This window comes from Cygnus olor, chromosome 24 (genome assembly GCF_009769625.2).
Source record: "Cygnus olor isolate bCygOlo1 chromosome 24, bCygOlo1.pri.v2, whole genome shotgun sequence".
NCBI classification, from domain to species: domain Eukaryota; kingdom Metazoa; phylum Chordata; class Aves; order Anseriformes; family Anatidae; genus Cygnus; species Cygnus olor.
The window spans coordinates 3826007-3844728 of record NC_049192.1 but is presented as its reverse complement, the minus strand read 5'-3'; the positions used below and the strand labels follow the sequence as shown (position 1 = coordinate 3844728).

General features: G+C 50.6%; 1 protein-coding gene across 1 annotated transcript; it reads right to left on the bottom strand.

Annotated features, from left to right (window-relative positions):
- Positions 1–3134: 3134 nt before the first annotated feature.
- Positions 3135–12825, bottom strand: LOC121059143 (polymeric immunoglobulin receptor-like). Its single transcript, XM_040535572.1, has 9 exons — positions 12673–12825; positions 11910–12248; positions 11234–11566; positions 6912–7250; positions 6236–6568; positions 5694–5769; positions 4778–4893; positions 4323–4372; positions 3135–3839 (listed from the first exon to the last, which is right to left on the bottom strand). Exons 1-9 carry the CDS (start codon positions 12716–12718, stop codon positions 3657–3659), a joined length of 1815 nt encoding a protein of 604 aa, XP_040391506.1. The 5' UTR covers positions 12719–12825; the 3' UTR covers positions 3135–3656.
- Positions 12826–18722: the final 5897 nt, after the last annotated feature.

The window sequence follows — 18722 nt, the reverse complement described above, 5'->3', positions numbered from 1 at the left end:
AACGAGTGGTTCAGGCCCCTTTAATCTGCCACCTGTCTGCAGAGCTTGGTGCAGTTGAAAAAGTGCTAGGGCTTTTGGTCTTTTAGAGGAATTGAGCTGACACCCAGCATTTCTCATTGCTCACCAGATGACTGCTAAATAAAGGCAGCAAATGCATAATTTAGGGTATGCCCAGCAGAGACAGGGAAGTAATGGTATCCAAGGCCCTGATGAGCTTTCCCATGAAACCTCACATGCATTTCTGGTCCTCTGTGACTTTAGAAGAAGCCACTGGAGCTTGCTTTCCATGCTGTATCAAAAATTTTAAAAAAAAATAATAAAGAGTGCTGGAAGTAGGCATGCTGGTTTTCTCTGGCAGCACTGGTGAATAAGCTGGGGAGAACTATTTAAAGTACAGCACAGTGCTGCAGAAGCACAAAGCTACGTCTGAGTCTGGCTGGATCGTGGATTCTTGCAGAGATGCAAAGATGTCTCATAACAGTGAAGGGTAGAGACCAAGTGCATTGGAAATACGTTTGATAATTTATGGCGACGTTATTCAGGATAACGGGGGGTTGATCAGGTCCCTGCCAGTCCGGTGTTCCTTTGGCAACTCCTGGAAGTTGCCAGCCTGTATCAGAGCTACACTGGAGATCTATAAATAAATTACATGTTTGACTCACTTGGACATTTACATCTGTAAATAATCCACTCTTAAAGTACTGTCACTTCCCTTCTGTTATATCACCTGATGTTGAGAACAGCCCTCTTCTGCTTCTTCCTCTGTTCTCTTTGTCATACTTCCTGCAACTTCTTTGCTAAGCCTGCCAGTTTCTTGCTCTGTGCTACTGTCTGTACAAGACCTTCCTCATATCTATGTCAGGGCTCATCTTTGCAGCTGGCAGAGCAAGACAAATTCTGTTCAAAAACACCCCAGTGCCCTCTCCATTCCTCTGATGCAGTACCACATGTTGTTCCCTTCCTTCCTTTCTCCAGAAACACTCATTTTGGCACTCATTTCCTGGCACCCTGACCTCAGTGCCAGGAAAGGTGATGTGGAACAAGTCATCTTGAATGCAATCACACAGCATATGGTGAGACACCCGGGGGATCAGGCCCAGTCAGCATAGGTTCATGAAAGGCAAGCCCTGCCTGACCAACCTCATCTCCTTCTATGACCGGGTGACCCACCTGGTGGATGAGGGAAAGCCTGTTGACATAGTCTACCTAGCCTTCAGCAAGGCCTTTGACATGGTCTGTCACAGTATTCTCGTGGAGAAGCTGGCAGCCCATGGCTTGGACAGGTACACACCCTGCTGGGTTAAAAACTGACTGGCTGGCCAGGTCCAGAGAGTGGTGGTGAATGGAGTGAAATCCAGGTGGTGACCGGTCACAAGTGGTGTTCCCCAGGGGTCAGTGTTGGGGCCCATCCTCTTTAATATTGTTATTGATGATTTGGATGAGGGAATTGAGTGCGCTCTTGGTAAGTTTGCAGATGGCACCAAGTTGAGGGGAAGTGTTGACCTGCTGGAGGGTAGGGTGGCCCTGCAGAGGGACCTGGACAGGTTGGGTCGATAGGCAGAGGCCAATGGGATGATGTTCAACATGGCTAAGTGCAGGGTCCTGCACTTTGGCCACAACAACCCCATGCAAGGCTTCAGGCTTGGGGGAGAGTGGCTGGAAAGCTGTGCAGAGGGAAAGGATCTGGGGGTGCTGATTGATGCTCACCTGAACATGAGCCGGCAGTGTGCCCAGGTGGCCAAGAAGGCCAATGGCATCCTGGCTTGTATCAGGAATAGTGCAGCCAGTGGGACCAGGGAGGTGATCATCCCCCTGTACTCTGCTCTGGTGAGGCCACACCTTGAGTACTGTGTTCAGCTTTGGGCCCCTCAGTCCTAGAAGGACATTGAAGCCCTGCAGCGTGTCCAGAGAAGGGCTCCGAAGCTGGTGAAGGGCCTGGGACACAAGTCCTGTGAGGAGCAGCTGAGGGAACTGGGGGTGTTTGGGCTGGGGAAGAGGAGGCTCAGGGGAGACCTTACTGCTCTCTGCAACTACCAGAAAGGAAGGTGTGGGGAGCTGGGGGTCGGCCTCTTCTCGCAGATAACCGGAGATAGGACTAGAGGGAATTGCCTCAAGTTGCAACAGGGGAAGTTCAGGTGGGAAATGAGGAGACATTTCTTCTCAGAAAGAGTGGTCAGGCATTGAGATGGGTTGCCCAGGGAGGTGGTGGAGTCACCGTCCCTGGGGGTGTTCAAGGAAAGGTTGGGCCTGGTGCCTAGGGACATGGTTTAGTGGGTGATAGCGGTGGTACGGGGATGGTTGGACCAGATGATCTTGAAGGTCTTTTTCAACATCAATGATTCTATAATTCTGTGTTCTCCCCGCTTGTCTTTATCCTACACTGCTTTGGTTTAGGCAGCCAGCTGGAGAGGAACAGAGGCTGTAGGACAGCAGACCAGCCAAAAGTTTTTAAACAGAGTAGAGTCTCCTGTTAGGACATGGTGGAAGGATGGGGTAGTCTGCACAAGCTACACATGGAAAGCCGTAACTGTAACTTCACATTTCACCTGTTCCTTCATTCTGTTGTAAGTGTACAGGCCTCAGAGACTCCATAAATGTGCTGTGGCTGCAGATGACCATGACAGCAAATTCAACCCTCAAGCTGGGAAATAACTGAGTTGTCTAGAGGATATAGTGTTGAAGGCTCTCATGAATGTAATCCACATGCTGAATCCACCCCAGAACCCTCTGCACTCCATAAAGGGATGCTTGTACTTGCACTCAGTAGTGATATCACCCTCATTCCCCCCACTCCCAAATCCAGCATGCGTGCTCTTCTTGATCAATATCTGGATATTTGGCTTCAGTTTGAAAGCCTCTTACCATCTTAATTATTACCTAAGCAGACTGATAAGTTTAGGCTATACAGGGATTTGCATAAAGTATCGAAAAGTACATGTATTGCACATATGCATCGCTATTTTTTTAGCTGGAAGACCTTCTAGTGTTCATATTTATATAGCAGAACCTTCAGTTTGCAAAATTTGCAATGCAGTGTTTCAGCTTGTTGAAGTACTCAAGCTACTTGCTGTCAGGCAGATGTTGGTTCTGCTTATTCCTATATTCCAGAGCTCAAATCCCCCACACATAACATGGCAAATGAATCCAGTGGTAGCAAGGTGAGAGTTTAATCCTAGAACACTGGAATAAGTTTGCCTGGCCATAATAACTGAGTCCTTAGGAGTGGGATAGAGCTTCTACCAGTGAATATAGTTGAAATACCAAACCCATCCATGGCCAGGCAAATACTGCTCTTTTTCAAAAGGATACTCCTCCACACCTGCCTCTCCATAACAGTCTGCATTTTAATAGAATCAAAAAAAAAAAAAAAAAAAAGCAAATGTGCAAGGGATCCTGAGAATTAACCAGCACCTCTGTCTGGCCTGAGAGAATTTGCATACTTGTGACAAAATTCTCTACTGGCCTCTAATAGGAGAGAGGTCTTAAAATGCATAGGCAACATACACATGACAGCAAAACCATAGCTCTTTCCCCAGTGTCCATGCACACATTTTCTATTCCCCATTCTCACTTTCTATTCCAGTTCTTTTTCCAGTTCATTCCTCCCATTTCTGGATTGTTGTGGGGTTCTGTGCTTCATTCTTTGTTTTTTGTCGTTAATCACGTGCAATGATAGCATATTCCACATTTTCATCTTTGAGGTTCTTGGGAGCCTGATCCGGTTCAACATTACAGTAGAGAGGTTCCTCAGGGCTGCGTTGGGATTTAAAGTCCAGGGTAACATATTTTAGGTCTTTGCTGTCATCCTTGGGACTTCCCATTCTTTCAGTGCTCTCAAGCTATGAAAAGAAAGGGTAAACAACTGTCAGCATGATTCAGTGCCAAGACACAGCTGTTATCAAGGGAACAAGATTTTCCTAGGGGGAAAGGAGAAGTCATGTAAAATGTTACCTTTGGTCATGACAGAGGTGAAAGGACAGAAAATTCTTTCCTTCATCTCCTCTCCTTGATATTTGTTACAACCTCATCTTCTAGCCTTGCTGTCTAGTCTTTGAGTAATTTCTCAGAAATTACTATAATTTGCTCCACCGTGTTTGTTTTTGTTTTGTTTTGTTTTGTTTTCCCCAGTGGAGTTTCCTTCCATTGCCCTCTTTCTCTCCACCTAGCAACATTCCTTTCTCTGGTGACATTAAATGCCATTTCCCCTAATGCTCACAACCAAAAGTGAGCACCAAGACCCTCATCCCATGGGTCAGCCAGCTCCTCACAGACTATTGGGAAGGGATTCGGGTGCTGTGTGGGAAATCAGTCACTTTCCTTACCTGCGTTGTGTCCTCTGGTTTGTCACAGGTGTCCTCTGCTTGCCTGTTACCTTTGGAAAGAACCAAAACCAGAGGTTTTAGAAGTACAGAAATCCATGACAATTATCTGGATGTTGTCTGTGCTACAGGAGTTTTGGAAAAGGCTTTGGGATTGCCCATTGAATGAAGTGATGGGTGTGCCAATGGGACCCATCTACCCCGAATCTGGTGAACACATTGCCCCCACTTTACTTCTCTGAAGTGTTAGGACACGTTCTGTGCATGTCTGGAGGAACATGGCTTTGACTTACTGTGAGAGGAGATCACAGCAAGGAGCCTGCCTTGAGGCTTCCCAGGCTGTGCATGCCTTATCTTCTCCAGGGCAAAGTGAGTTGGGAATAAGCTCACTTGGAGTGGAAAAATGATGGTCAGAGAAAGCTAGAATAGAAAATGAGGCATCACCAGTTTCCACATACCTCTTCTCTTCAGCTTTTTGTGGTGCCTGATGCACGATGTTATCAAGATGATAACTACCAGGAGGAGTAGGAGGTACAGGACCACAGAGATTATGATGTAGGTGTTTACATCTGGGCTGAAGCAGGAAGAGCAAAGGAGTTACCAGTGTTAGATAACAGCACAGTATGATGCTGGCATAGCCCATTACCAAACGGTGACCAAAAAAGGGGCAGGAATAGCTTTCATGTACTTGGAAGGAGGGGATCAGGTTCTTTGGGAGGAATTCTGTCTTGATTGTTGTAACTGGCTGAACCTTCTGAGTTTTTGCTAAACTACTATTTGTCCCTTTAAATCAAACCACTATTTAAAGTTCAGAGCACAATTCCAGGCTCTCTGAAGCAGGTACTGCTTTTTTCCTCCTAGGTTTTCCTGCACCTTGCAAACTAGGAGATGATGTATGATTGTACTCTTGGGTGCTGATGTAGTATTCATGACAACAGATACCTCATGGGGAAAGAAAATCCTTTACATTTAACAACCTGGCAAATGAAGGATGAAATAGTAGCCAAAGATTACTTCACTGTTGACTATTCATGGACAGGAATAAACAAAGTCGAGACAGGCTTTGGGAAAGAATCTGAGAGTTTCTATTGCTACAAAGAGAACAGCCCAAAGAGTTACATAGGCAACTACATTTCCAGGAAGCTACAACTTGATTTCATATGTCCACTTCTCCCTTTGTAATTATGCTCTGGGCAGGAACTGGAAGAGGAGAGGTCGTCCATTATAAGAATGCCTGTCCCATCCAGCTCCTCTGTAAGCGGGAGTCTTTGCAATGCCCAGAGACTGCCTCCCCCAGGAAGATATGACTATTGTGGACGGGACATCAGTAACTCTTGTCTGCATTCAAGCTCAGAGGCTTTCTTTTGGCCTTACAGTGGTTGTGTGCTGTTGCCAGGAGGGTTAGTTTGACTCATGCCTGTAGTAACCGACAACGTTGTTGCAGCTGGTCCTGCAATCACAAACAAGAAGAGAAGAATAATTACCGGGCTGTTATGCATCTCCCATCTGAACTTCCCTGCCATTGCTACCATGGGTGTAACTCCGGGCGTGCTGTGACAGCCAACACAGACGAGGCGCCCAGGCGATGTCTCCTGTGTCTTCGGGAGCTACTGGGAGCAGGCGAAGCAGCAGAAGGATGGAAAGGTGGGAGGGAGAAGCAAGGAGCTCCCGAGGAGCCCTGCTCCATGAACCCATCCCAGGACGTGGCAGAAGTGCTGTTAAGTGCAGGTAGAAAAGCTCCCTGGCAGAGATCTGCAGGTAGCAGGGAGGTGTTTAACAACCCTGTGCAGAAGCAGACAGAAGTTTGTGCAGAGAGACAGAGTTGGAGAGCGGGTCGGGTTCTCGGTGGTGGGGCACAGGTCAGGAGGGAGAGCAAGCAGGGGAGGCGAGGCCGAAATGTGCCAGCAGGTACTCACGCTTGTCCACAGAGAGCCGGACCTCCATTAGCCGGGTGAGATGAATGGCTGTGTAGGGCGTGTAGAGCGCACACCAGTACACGCCGGAGTCCTGTGCCTGCAGCTTCTCCATGGTGATGGTGACGGTCCTTTTCTGGGTGTCATCCTGGATCGAGGCTCTGTCTTTCTGGGCTTTGTTGATACTCCATGTGTAAGTGGTATCTGTGCTCACCACGAGTTCACACGTGCCAGTCTGATCAACATATCGGCACCAGGCTTTTCTTCCATAGAGGTAAACCTGGCCAGGGTACGGGCACTGCACAGAGAGACTGTCCAACTCCCACTTGTGAAACTCTGCAGAACAACAAATGTGGTGTCTGACCCACGATCTGGGGCGTGAGGGCATCCATCTCCCAGCACAATCCGGGCACCTGGGCCAGGCTGTGGCCATCAGCCTGGGCAGGGCACTTTGGGCAGGGCCGCAGGGAGCCGTGCGCCTCGGGGCCCGTGGGGTCTGCGGGGCTCCTTCACTCCGTGCTCTGCGAGCAGGGAAGGCGGCGAGCGAGGGCGTGAGGGTGGGGGCTGATGGATGGGGTCAGGGGAAGCCGCCCGCTGTGTGCAGGAGGAGGATGGAGCGGGGCAGCAGTGACGTTGCCTCCTGACAGGACTGGAGTTTGCGTGGGGATAAGGTACTCACCCTTGAAAACATTCAGCGAGATCCTCTTCAGTGGAATGTTGCTGTGACTGTAAGCACAGTAATATGTGCCTGAATCCTCTACCTGGAGGTCAGTCATGGTGATAGAAAAATTCCTGTGTATGGGGTCATCCTGTATGGTAACATACCCCCGTCTGGCCCGGTCTGTGTACGGGTACGTTATTGTGCCCATTAATACCACTTGACGCTGATATCCTTGACCTGTCCAGCGGCACCAGGATTTCAATTCCCGGTACTCATCCTCTGCTAGGTAAGGACACAGGACAGAGAGGTTGCTTCCTTCGCGTTTGCTCACCTCCCCAGGTGTTTGGGCTTGGAGACCTGCGAATACCAGAAGTGGTGAGGGAGAGGGGAGCTGGTGCAGGGCTGGTGCAGGGCTGTGAGCCTGGAGGAGCCAGGTGTGGGGTGGTCTGAACTGGGGCTTCCCTTCCCTTCCCTTCCCTTCCCTTCCCTTCCCTTCCCTTCCCTTCCCTTCCCTTCCCTTCCCTTCCCTTCCCTTCCCTTCCCTTCCCTTCCCTTCCCTTCCCTTCCCTTCCCTTCCCTTCCCTTCCCTTCCCTTCCCTTCCCTTCCCTTCCCTTCCCTTCCCTTCCCTTCCCTTCCCTTCCCTTCCCTTCCCTTCCCTTCCCCAGCTCCCAGGACTGCTGGTATCGGGGCCCCACCACTGTAGGGCCCTGCAGGCAGCAGGACTGGGGAAGGGTGTCCCATGGGAAGCCCCAGCCATGCCCAGCCCTCCTCATACCTGGGAAGCAGAGCAGCAGCAGCAGGAGGACGACTCGCAGCTCCATGGCCTCCTCAAGCGCAGGGCAGGGGCATTGCCGGGGGCTGCCCAACGCACCCCATTCCAACGCTTCTGCCCGGTGAGCCCTCCTGCCTCCCACTGACGCTGCTGGAGGAAGTGCCTGAGGTCTTGCCTTCCCACGAAGTCCTTCCCCATGTTTTGCAACGCCACCGAATATCAAGATGAGCTCAGGGTGCGTTTGGGGAAGTGGCCGGGAGCAGAGCGCGGCCCGTCCTGACGCCAGAGGCCCTTTGCTGCTCTCGCTTGGCCCTTGTCACGCTCTGCTCTCACGCCAGTGGCAACGGGGTGCTCCTTCGGCTGTGCTGAGGCTTGGGAGCTGGGTCAGGTCCTTTGCTGCGGCCCAGCCCTTCCCTCTGGGCTCCCCGGGTGCCCCCTGCGCAGGCCCTTACCCAAAGTCCCCTCAAGGCGTGGTGGCAGAGAGGCTGCGGCTCTGTGTGCAGGGAGCCTCCTCTGCATGCCATGCCTCCTGGGGCTCTCCTCCACCACAGCCAGTCCCCTTGTTGCCCATGCTGTGCCCAGCACCGAGCCCGTGGGCTGCCTGCCCGCGGTGTGCCAAGCTGGAGAAACCAAACCGAGCCACTGGGCTTTTGCACAGTTTATTTGACGTGGGACAACCGCACAGGGCCCTGGTGCGGGGGCCCATGGGGAAGTCTCGAGGGTTTGCAGGGAAGTGAGGGACGTGTGGGCGCTCTGGGGTTAGGCCGTGTTAGCTGCACCAGCGGGGCGGCTCTCAGGCAAGAAGTGGTGATGTGCTGCCCCTGGCAGAGCCAGCGGGCTGGTGGCAGAGCCCAGCCTGGGCCACGTGGCAGGGTTTGCCAGGTGTGCGCTGCTTTCTGCCCTTATGAGCCCCAAGAGTTGCCGTGGTGGGAGCCTGTGAGGAAAGCGGGCCTCGGTTACTGTGGGAGGCCAGCCTGGGTTCTCTGAAGCTCAAGGGCAACAGCTTGCAGTTTGGGATTTCTCTCTGGACATGTCTCCAAGCTTAAAAACAGAGATCCTTTTGGCCCCACGTGTAGCGTCAGCTCCTTTCCTCCTCAGACAGCTGTCCAGGGCTGCCTTCTGCTGTCCTACATTTCTGAAAGAAAGAAGGAGGCAGGGTCTTCAGTGACATTGGCCCACGTAGTGAAGCGTACATGTAGGAGGGCTTCTCATCCTTTCCGGAGCGTTAACTGACCGTATCACACCTCTCGCTCCCCATTTGGAAGCCATGGACAGACAGCACGTGCAAATGCCACCCTGTGGCTTCTCTGGAGCCTAGGTGTGCTTTTGCCATTGCGGGTGTGTGGTTACCTCTTTTCTGCAGCTTCCCCTTCTCAGAAGAAAAACGAGGAGCAACATTACCAGCACCTTATTGATGAAGAATCCTAGGAGTGTCCAAAGGGTAAAGCTCCATAAGCTGTCAAGGAAACACAAAGAAAAGGGGAGCAGATTGGGCCATGGAAGAGAAAAGGACTTCGCCCAGAACGAGATGCTGTCCTTCATCCTTCCTTCTTAGTATCTTTATCAGCGACACAGACAGTGGGATCGAGCACACCCTCAGCAAGTTTGCAGATGACACCAAGCTGAGTGGTGCAGTCCATACACCAGAAGGAAGGGATGCCATCCAAAGGGACCTGGACAGGCTGGAGAAGTGGTCCCACGTGAACCTAATGAGGTTCAACAAGTCCAGGTGCGAGGTGCTGCACCTGGGCCGGAGCAATCCCAGACATGAGGACAGGCTGGGAGAAGAACTCACTGAGAACAGCCCTGGGGAGAAGGACTTGGGGGTTCTGGTGGGCGAAAAGCTCAACATGAGCCAGCAGTGAGCTTGCAGCCTGGAAGACCAACACAATCCTGGGCTGCATCACCAGAGGAGCAGAGGAGGGAGGGGATTGTCCGCCTCTGTTCTGCCCTTGTGAGGCCCCACTTGGAGTACTATGTCCAAGTCTGGGACCCCCAGCACAAGAAGGATGTGGGGGTTAGAATGGGTCTCAAGGAGGGCCACAAAGATGATCAAGGGGCTGGAGCAGCTGTCCTACGAAGAAAGACAGAGCTCAGGTGGTTCAGCACACAGAAGAGAAGGCTCCAGGGTGACCTCATTGTGATTTTCATTACTTAGAGGGGGCTTATAAAAGGGATGGAGAGCACCTTTTGCTCAATCAGATACTGACAGGACAAGGGGGAACAGTTTTAAACTAAAAGACAGAAGATTTTGATTAGAGGTTAGAAGGAAGTTCTTCACTCAGAGGGTGGTGAGGCACTGGAACAGGTTGCCCAGAGAGGCTCTGGATGCCCAGTCCCTGGAGGTGTTCAGCATCAGGTTGGACAAGGCACTGAGTAACCTGATCTAGTGGGTGGTGTTCCTGCCCATGGCAGGGGGGTTGGAACGAGATGATCCTTAAGGTCCTTTCCAGCCTGAGTCATTCTATGATGCTGCGGGAGAATATCTGTAGAAACAGGGTTTCAAATACACTTCCAAAAGTGCCCTCCTCTTCCCAAGCTGTATTCTAATTTGTCCCCTTCCACAGTATGAGAGCTCGAGCCCTCCCCAGGAAGCGAAGTGTTTATACAGTGCTGTGCAGGAGATGTCTCCCTGCCCCATAGGAAAACCATGGAAGAAGAAACGAACTTGAAAATATCCTTTCCTCACACAACAGGGAAACAAGGACAGGGAAAGAGTGCAGAAAATGACAGTGACCAGGTGGATTCATTGCCACATGGCAGTGAGTGAGGAGAGAAGTCAGTTCCCAGGAAGCTAGGACTTGAGTTCATCAGTCTGCTTCTCCCTTTGTAATTATGCTCTGGGCAGGAACTGGAAGAGGAGAGGTCGTCCATTATAAGAATGCCTGTCCCATCCAGCTCCTCTGTAAGCGGGAGTCTTTGCAATGCCCAGAGACTGCCTCCCCCAGGAAGATATGACTATTGTGGACGGGACATCAGTAACTCTTGTCTGCATTCAAGCTCAGAGGCTTTCTTTTGGCCTTACAGTGGTTGTGTGCTGTTGCCAGGAGGGTTAGTTTGACTCATGCCTGTAGTAACCGACAACGTTGTTGCAGCTGGTCCTGCAATCACAAACAAGAAGAGAAGAATAATTACCGGGCTGTTATGCATCCCCCATCTGAACTTCCCTGCCATTGCTACCATGGGTGTAACTCCGGGCGTGCTGTGACAGCCAACACAGACGAGGCGCCCAGGCGATGTCTCCTGTGTCTTCGGGAGCTACTGGAAGCAGGCGAAGCAGCAGAAGGATGGAAAGGTGGGAGGGAGAAGCAAGGAGCTCCCGAGGAGCCCTGCTCCATGAACCCATCCCAGGACGTGGCAGAAGTGCTGTTAAGTGCAGGCAGAAAAGCTCCCTGGCAGAGATCTGCAGGTAGCAGGGAGGTGTTTAACAACCCTGTGCAGAAGCAGACAGAAGTTTGTGCAGAGAGACAGAGTTGGAGAGCGGGTCGGGTTCTCGGTGGTGGGGCACAGGTCAGGAGGGAGAGCAAGCAGGGGAGGCGAGGCCGAAATGTGCCAGCAGGTACTCACGCTTGTCCACAGAGAGCCGGACCTCCATTAGCCGGGTGAGATGAATGGCTGTGTAGGGCGTGTAGAGCGCACACCAGTACACGCCGGAGTCCTGTGCCTGCAGCTTCTCCATGGTGATGGTGACGGTCCTTTTCTGGGTGTCATCCTGGATCGAGGCTCTGTCTTTCTGGGCTTTGTTGATACTCCATGTGTAAGTGGTATCTGTGCTCACCACGAGTTCACACGTGCCAGTCTGATCAACATATCGGCACCAGGCTTTTCTTCCATAGAGGTAAACCTGGCCAGGGTACGGGCACTGCACAGAGAGACTGTCCAACTCCCACTTGTGAAACTCTGCAGAACAACAAATGTGGTGTCTGACCCACGATCTGGGGCGTGAGGGCATCCATCTCCCAGCACAATCCGGGCACCTGGGCCAGGCTGTGGCCATCAGCCTGGGCAGGGCACTTTGGGCAGGGCCGCAGGGAGCCGTGCGCCTCGGGGCCCGTGGGGTCTGCGGGGCTCCTTCACTCCGTGCTCTGCGAGCAGGGAAGGCGGCGAGCGAGGGCGTGAGGGTGGGGGCTGATGGATGGGGTCAGGGGAAGCCGCCCGCTGTGTGCAGGAGGAGGATGGAGCGGGGCAGCAGTGACGTTGCCTCCTGACAGGACTGGAGTTTGCGTGGGGATAAGGTACTCACCCTTGAAAACATTCAGCGAGATCCTCTTCAGTGGAATGTTGCTGTGACTGTAAGCACAGTAATATGTGCCTGAATCCTCTACCTGGAGGTCAGTCATGGTGATAGAAAAATTCCTGTGTATGGGGTCATCCTGTATGGTAACATACCCCCGTCTGGCCCGGTCTGTGTACGGGTACGTTATTGTGCCCATTAATACCACTTGACGCTGATATCCTTGACCTGTCCAGCGGCACCAGGATTTCAATTCCCGGTACTCATCCTCTGCTAGGTAAGGACACAGGACAGAGAGGTTGCTTCCTTCGCGTTTGCTCACCTCCCCAGGTGTTTGGGCTTGGAGACCTGCGAATACCAGAAGTGGTGAGGGAGAGGGGAGCTGGTGCAGGGCTGGTGCAGGGCTGTGAGCCTGGAGGAGCCAGGTGTGGGGTGGTCTGAACTGGGGCTTCCCTTCCCTTCCCTTCCCTTCCCTTCCCTTCCCTTCCCTTCCCTTCCCTTCCCTTCCCTTCCCTTCCCTTCCCTTCCCTTCCCTTCCCTTCCCTTCCCTTCCCTTCCCTTCCCTTCCCTTCCCTTCCCTTCCCTTCCCTTCCCTTCCCTTCCCTTCCCTTCCCTTCCCTTCCCTTCCCTTCCCTTCCCTTCCCTTCCCTTCCCTTCCCCAGCTCCCAGGACTGCTGGTATCGGGGCCCCACCACTGTAGGGCCCTGCAGGCAGCAGGACTGGGGAAGGGTGTCCCATGGGAAGCCCCAGCCATGCCCAGCCCTCCTCATACCTGGGAAGCAGAGCAGCAGCAGCAGGAGGACGACTCGCAGCTCCATGGCCTCCTCAAGCGCAGGGCAGGGGCATTGCCGGGGGCTGCCCAACGCACCCCATTCCAACGCTTCTGCCCGGTGAGCCCTCCTGCCTCCCACTGACGCTGCTGGAGGAAGTGCCTGAGGTCTGGCCTTCCCACGAAGTCCTTCCCCATGTTTTGCAACGCCACCGAATATCAAGATGAGCTCAGGGTGCGTTTGGGGAAGTGGCCGGGAGCAGAGCGCGGCCCGTCCTGACGCCAGAGGCCCTTTGCTGCTCTCGCTTGGCCCTTGTCACGCTCTGCCCTCACGCCAGTGGCAACGGGGTGCTCCTTCGGCTGTGCCGAGGCTTGGGAGCCGGAGCAGGTCCTTTGCTGCAGCCCAGCCCTTCCCTCTGGGCTCCCCGGGTGCCCCCTGCCCAGGCCCTTACCCAAAGTTCCCTCAAGGCATGGTGGCAGAGAGGCCATGGCTCTGTGGGCAGCCTCATGGGTTTCTTTTCCCACATGTGGTAAAATAGCAGCTTGCGTTTTCTTTTCTCCTTGCCACTTTTCTAGTCTAAGATTTTTTTCCTTTTCCTATAATGTTACAGCTTCTTGGTCTCTCTCTCTCTCTTTTTTTTTCTTTTTTTTATGTGAAGAACATTTTCAACAAGTTTTGCAACTGTGATATAAACTAGGTTATCTTCTTCCATTCTTACTCACTTGCTTTGCTGATAAACAAAGGGGATTCTTTTGTCACTTAGGGCAAAAGTGGACTTTGCCTGACAGAACCTGTCCTTTTTTACCCTTTGGTGCTCGGACTGGCCCATGCTGCTCCTTTTACCTGGCAGTGAGGGACAGCTCACCTGTTTTGTTTTATTTGTACCTCATTACTGACGGCTGTTTCAGTGGACTTAAAGGAGTCTTTGGAGAAGAAGGAGCAGAAGATGTTTGCTGTTTCATCTCCAAGTAAAATACATTCAGAGGAAAGACTGACCTTTGTTGGTGACAGGAAACAAAGTGAAACTGTGTGGATGGTCAAGTGTACAGCTGCTGAGGTGGCATACTGACAGCAAGGTCTCTATAGGCACGGCTGAGGTGATTTTAAGTACAGGGGAAACAGTGGAAATATTGAAATAAGCCATTCAGAGCAGCTCCTGACATGGCTGACACTCAGCCGGCTGTGAAAATGGACAGCTAACCATGGCCTCCTGGCTCTGCATGTCCTTTTGATTCCCAGTACGATTCAGGAACTGGAGATGATATGGTGAGGGAGCTGGGGTTCAGGAGCAGCTGAATAGATAAGATGAACTGTGGAGTATAGAGAGGAGAGAATGGGTGGAGGAGGTGGGGCACGAAGTGAGTTCTTCTGCAAGGAAAACGAGGAGAAAAGAGTTTCTCCAATTTAAAAAAATATATATATATAAAATGCATTCACCTACGAAAACAGCCAGCTTGATTTCCTATATTCAGGAGAGCTGAGAATGATCACAAATGAAAATGATCACTAGTATTCTCCAGTGTCTTGTACTGTGATACTGTGAACTTTTTGATGGTGATGTTGTGAACTCCCTTCTGGATGTTATCATTTATGGTGTATCTTCCTTTTTCAGTGTTATTCTCAGAGGCACTGGTCATCTTTTCTGTACTGACCAGGACAGCACACTCTTTCTTGTGTGTCTTTCTGCACTAAGCTTCCTGCACAGCCTTGTAATCTTTGCACATGTAAAAATACGACACATTGTAGGGGCACTCAGCAGAGACAGTCTCCATCTCCCTGGTTGCATATCCTTGGGTTTCTGGATAAGGTCAAACCGGTTAGTAATGTCCAGGTAAAATGTCCAATTGCATCAGATTCCCACTATTAGAATAAGCACAATATTATAATCCTGTTTACAGACATTTTAGCTAACTATGGGAGGGTCGAATTGACCTGGGATACTAAGTAAAAGAAATTCCAAATATTTTTTCTCTTGAAAAAAAGTTTAGAATAATAAAACTATGCCCCCAAATAAATCAAAGCATATTGCAACAGAAACCTGTGGAGTCTGTACTCTGAGTTAGTCAGCTAAGTTAGTGATCAGAGATAAACAGCCAAGACAGAGAAAGATCTGGGTCACCTTCTGTACAGAAATGACTAAAACAACTTTTTGGAAAGAACAGGGATGATGTTGCAGGAGTGTATAAAATTGGGAATAGCAGGGAAAGAGCACAGGAGCAATAATTCATTGTCTTACAAGAAGCAAGTCACTAGCTAGGATACAAGGAGAAAAGGAAATTTTCCATGCATGCATGCATGCATAAAGTGTGGAGCTCACTGCCACAGGATGTTCACGTACCAAAAGTTTTTATGTGCTAGCAGAACAAATGGAAGACTTAAAGAGATAAAGGAATTTAGTCATTGCTCTTATAATAAAAATGCCCTCTGCAGGGAATTGCTGCAGGCTAAGAGAGTATTCTGGACAACTGTTTCTTTGTGCTTCTCTGTTTTTATACTCTTTCTTAACTAATTATCTGCTTTAGCCACTGTTGGAGACCTTTGATCTGACCTACTATGGCTATTGTGATTCTTAGTAACCTGGGTGAGGGTACTACAAACCACTGAAAAGCAGAAAAAATTGAGGTAGAAATCTACAAAATACCCCACATTTTCCTCAGAAAGAAATAATCACTCTTAGAAACAGACAGCTTAATCTCAGTTATTCAAGAAAAAATGAGAATGTGCATAGTGTGGACACCAGCACGCTACTGAGTCCTGAACTTGCAGCTTCTGCATTGTGACAGTGATCATCCCCTTCTGGGTGTCATCAAGTACCATGCTTCTCTCTGTACAAACCTTGTTGAGATATGCTGATAGACAGTAATCAGTGATGACTAAGGTGTCATATTCATCTCTGTCATGTTCATCTCTGTCTTTCCTTCTGCATCAGGCTCTCCTCACATCGCTGTAGTTCTGGACGTTACAGGGACGTATGACAGAGGGTGGTACTGGACCATTGCAAAGCATAAGAAGCATAGTATAAATCCTGGCTAAGAGACACGACAACACACATCTTCCACAAACTACATGCCCACTATGAGATAAAGTCTTCACAGGTGAAATCATGTCCCTGATTTCAGCCATGTCCCAGCAGAGGTTGATTTCAGCTGTGCTCTCAATCCTGTGTACCTCACACACTGCCTGCTCTCTCTCTCTCTCTCCTTTAGCAACTTCTTTGAGGCTACACCTCGAGTGCTGTGTTCAGCTTTGGGCCCCTCAGTCCTAGAAGGATATCGAGGCCCTGGAGTGTGTCCAGAGAAGGGCTACGAAGCTGGTGAAGGGCCTGGAACACAAGACCGGTGAGGAGCGGCTGAGGGAACTGGGGGTGTTTAGTCTGGAGAAGAGGAGGCTCAGGGCAGACGTTATTGCTCTCTCCAACTACCTGAAAGGAAGGTGTGGGGAGCTGGGGGTCAGCCTCTTCTTGCAGATAACCAGTGGTAGAACTAGAGGGACTGGCCTCAAGACACAACAGGGGAAGGGGAAGGAAACAAATAAGCGAGCGGATGGCTGGGTATTTGCAGAAGTCAGTCCTGTAGTGTTTCTCGTGGTACGGGTCCATCCATGCCCCATGCAGTGTCAGGAGTTCTCTGAGAGGACGTTGTTGTTCCAGTGTCAGCTTATGGCCATTTTTCTGATCAAGAGCATGTGCCTGTTCTTGAAGAGGAAACTGCGCCCCGTGTGACTTGGCTCCTGGGCCTGGAGAACCCAGAATCTCCAGGTAATAGGAACTGGAGTTGACCCTCTTCCTTTCCCAGTGGGGCAGGGAATTTCTCCATCTGAAGAGAAACTTGGTTTCATGGTAGAACTTTCAGGAAATTCTTCTTCTAATGCTGGAATACTATGCATTGTACAGGATCTTAGACAAATGCAGGAGAAAAAATGTACCCAGGATCCCTTTGCCTCTTGTACTGCTGCATCCCTTCCTTACCTGGAAAAGAGAAGAGCAGAAGCAGGAGGGATCATAACTCTGTGCCTGTGCTGGAGCCGAGAGAGAGGGCAGTGTTGAAGGCAGATCAGAGCAATAGCAGTTACCTTCTCTCTGTACCCTCCTATCCCACACTAGCACTGTTGGAGGAAATGACTGAGTTTTGTGGCTTACTACTTGGCTTAGCACAGAAATCTTTTGCTACAGTTTAACAACCAAATTCATACTTGAGTAATTTAATTGTCTTCTGAACTGGCTAAATCCTACTGATAAGGACATCGAGGTGTTAGAATTCAAGGACAAGCTGTTGTCTTTGAGAGACCCCTGGGACAGCCTCAGAAAGAGTGCTGACACTTGCACTAGCAACATCATTAAAGTCAGCCAGCCCTTGGCCTCAGAATAATAGAGTAGTTCAGTTGGAAGGAGCCTATGAAGCTCATCAAGTCCAACTGCTTGAGGACTTCAGGGCTAGACAAAAGTTAAAGCATGTTATTGAGGACATTATCCAAATGCCACTTGAATGCCGCCAGGCATGGGGCAGCCACTACCTCTCTAGGAAGCCTGTTCCAGTGTCTGACCACCCTCACAATAAAGAAATTTTTATTATTGTCTGGTCTGAACCTCCTCTGGCACAGCTTTGTGTTGTTCCCATGTGTCCTGTCATCAGTTACTGGGGAGAAGGGACCATTACCTCCGTGTTCCTTCCTCAGGAAGGTGCAAAGAGCAATGAGGTTGCCTTTGAGCCTTCTCTTCTCCAGACCAGACAACCCAAGTGTCTTCAGCCTCTCCCTGTAGAGGAGCCTTGGTGCTTTGCAGGCTTGGCTTCAACCCCGTGGAGGTATGGGAAGGAGGAAGATGTGGTGGGGTGCAGTGCCGCATGCCTGTGTTTGTGCAGCCACTGGGCAGAGCTAATGGAGGGAATGAGGAATGGTTTCTGTGGCTTTTCCTCTCCTTTCCCTTGGCCTCCCTTAGGACCCTTTCTCCTGGTAATCAGGATGCAGCCAGCTCTCATCAAGAGCAAAGCCACCTGTGGAAATCTCTAGTTTAATTGTCAAGCCACAATGTACATGTAGCCACAGCCAAAGTCTCTTTGGCCATGGCTGTCACAGCTCAGGGATGGACTCAGCTCTTCCACAGCCATCTCTGCCTCGGGTGGCTGCCTTGGGAAGCACAAGAAGTGGCAGGGTTTACTTGTCTTGCGCTTACTCTCATTCTAGCTGTTGCAGGGACACAGGAGAGGGACAGTCCTGCTGCTGCTCCCCAGACATCTTGTGCTTGCCACAGTGGGAAGCATTGCTCCAGTCAGTGTGGCCTGGCAGATTCCCTCCCCTTGAAATCACCGTGCCTTTCTCTGCCCTTTAAGACAGTGACAACAACAAAATAAAGTGGCAGTAAATTCCTCTGCCTTCCCACCACCATCATATATGCTCACAGCGGTCTCCCTTGGGCCAGTACCTACCTGCCTTGCTCCATCAGAGCAGTGCAGAGAGACTGTACTCACACCCTGGCTGCAAATAATTTCCAATTATATGAATAAGCAGCTTATTAACAATAAGTTTTGGCTAATCATTTTGTGCTAGATATCTCCACATTGTCTTTTCCCCAAATCCCTCCCTCATCAGGCACTTGATGCTCAATAACAAGAAGCAAGAATACACTGGTTCTCTTATGAACAAATCCCAAGAGCCTGCAATTAGTTCAGTTTCTGCAGCTGGCTGCCTGCAAACTGAGCCAAGAACTGTGCCGCAGTGCTGTGAGAAAGGCTGAGGCACTGCATCCACATTTACCATGCCTATTGGAGGTCCTGCCTTGGAGCAGAGGAGCTCTCAGAGGCAGGACAGGTCGTGAGATGTCTGTGCAGGACCCGGCGTGTTGGGAGCAGCAAAGAAGTAATGATGGTGGTCCTCTTGCTGTGTCTCTGACAGAGGATCAATATGGATTTTAATTACAGCAGCGCAGAAAATGAGACGGGTGGGATCTCAGGAGGTCATTTAATCCACCCCAGTGACACACAGTAGGATCACCTCCTCCTGTGTCGTTTCTGAGGATCTGTTTAACCAGTTCAGGTTGCACCATTCTCCTGGTAAC

Bases quoted from the DNA above. Each gene is read 5' to 3' on its own strand.
- LOC121059143 (XM_040535572.1), bottom strand. From the start codon at position 12,718: ATGGAGCTGCGAGTCGTCCTCCTGCTGCTGCTGCTCTGCTTCCCAG. The intron at 6,569-6,911 runs GTGAGTACCTTA...GTTGTTCTGCAG, and splicing joins CTCGCTGAATGTTTTCAAGG to AGTTTCACAAGTGGGAGTTG. The intron at 4,894-5,693 runs GTAAGGCCAAAA...TTCCTGCTTCAG, and splicing joins GGCAACAGCACACAACCACT to CCCAGATGTAAACACCTACA.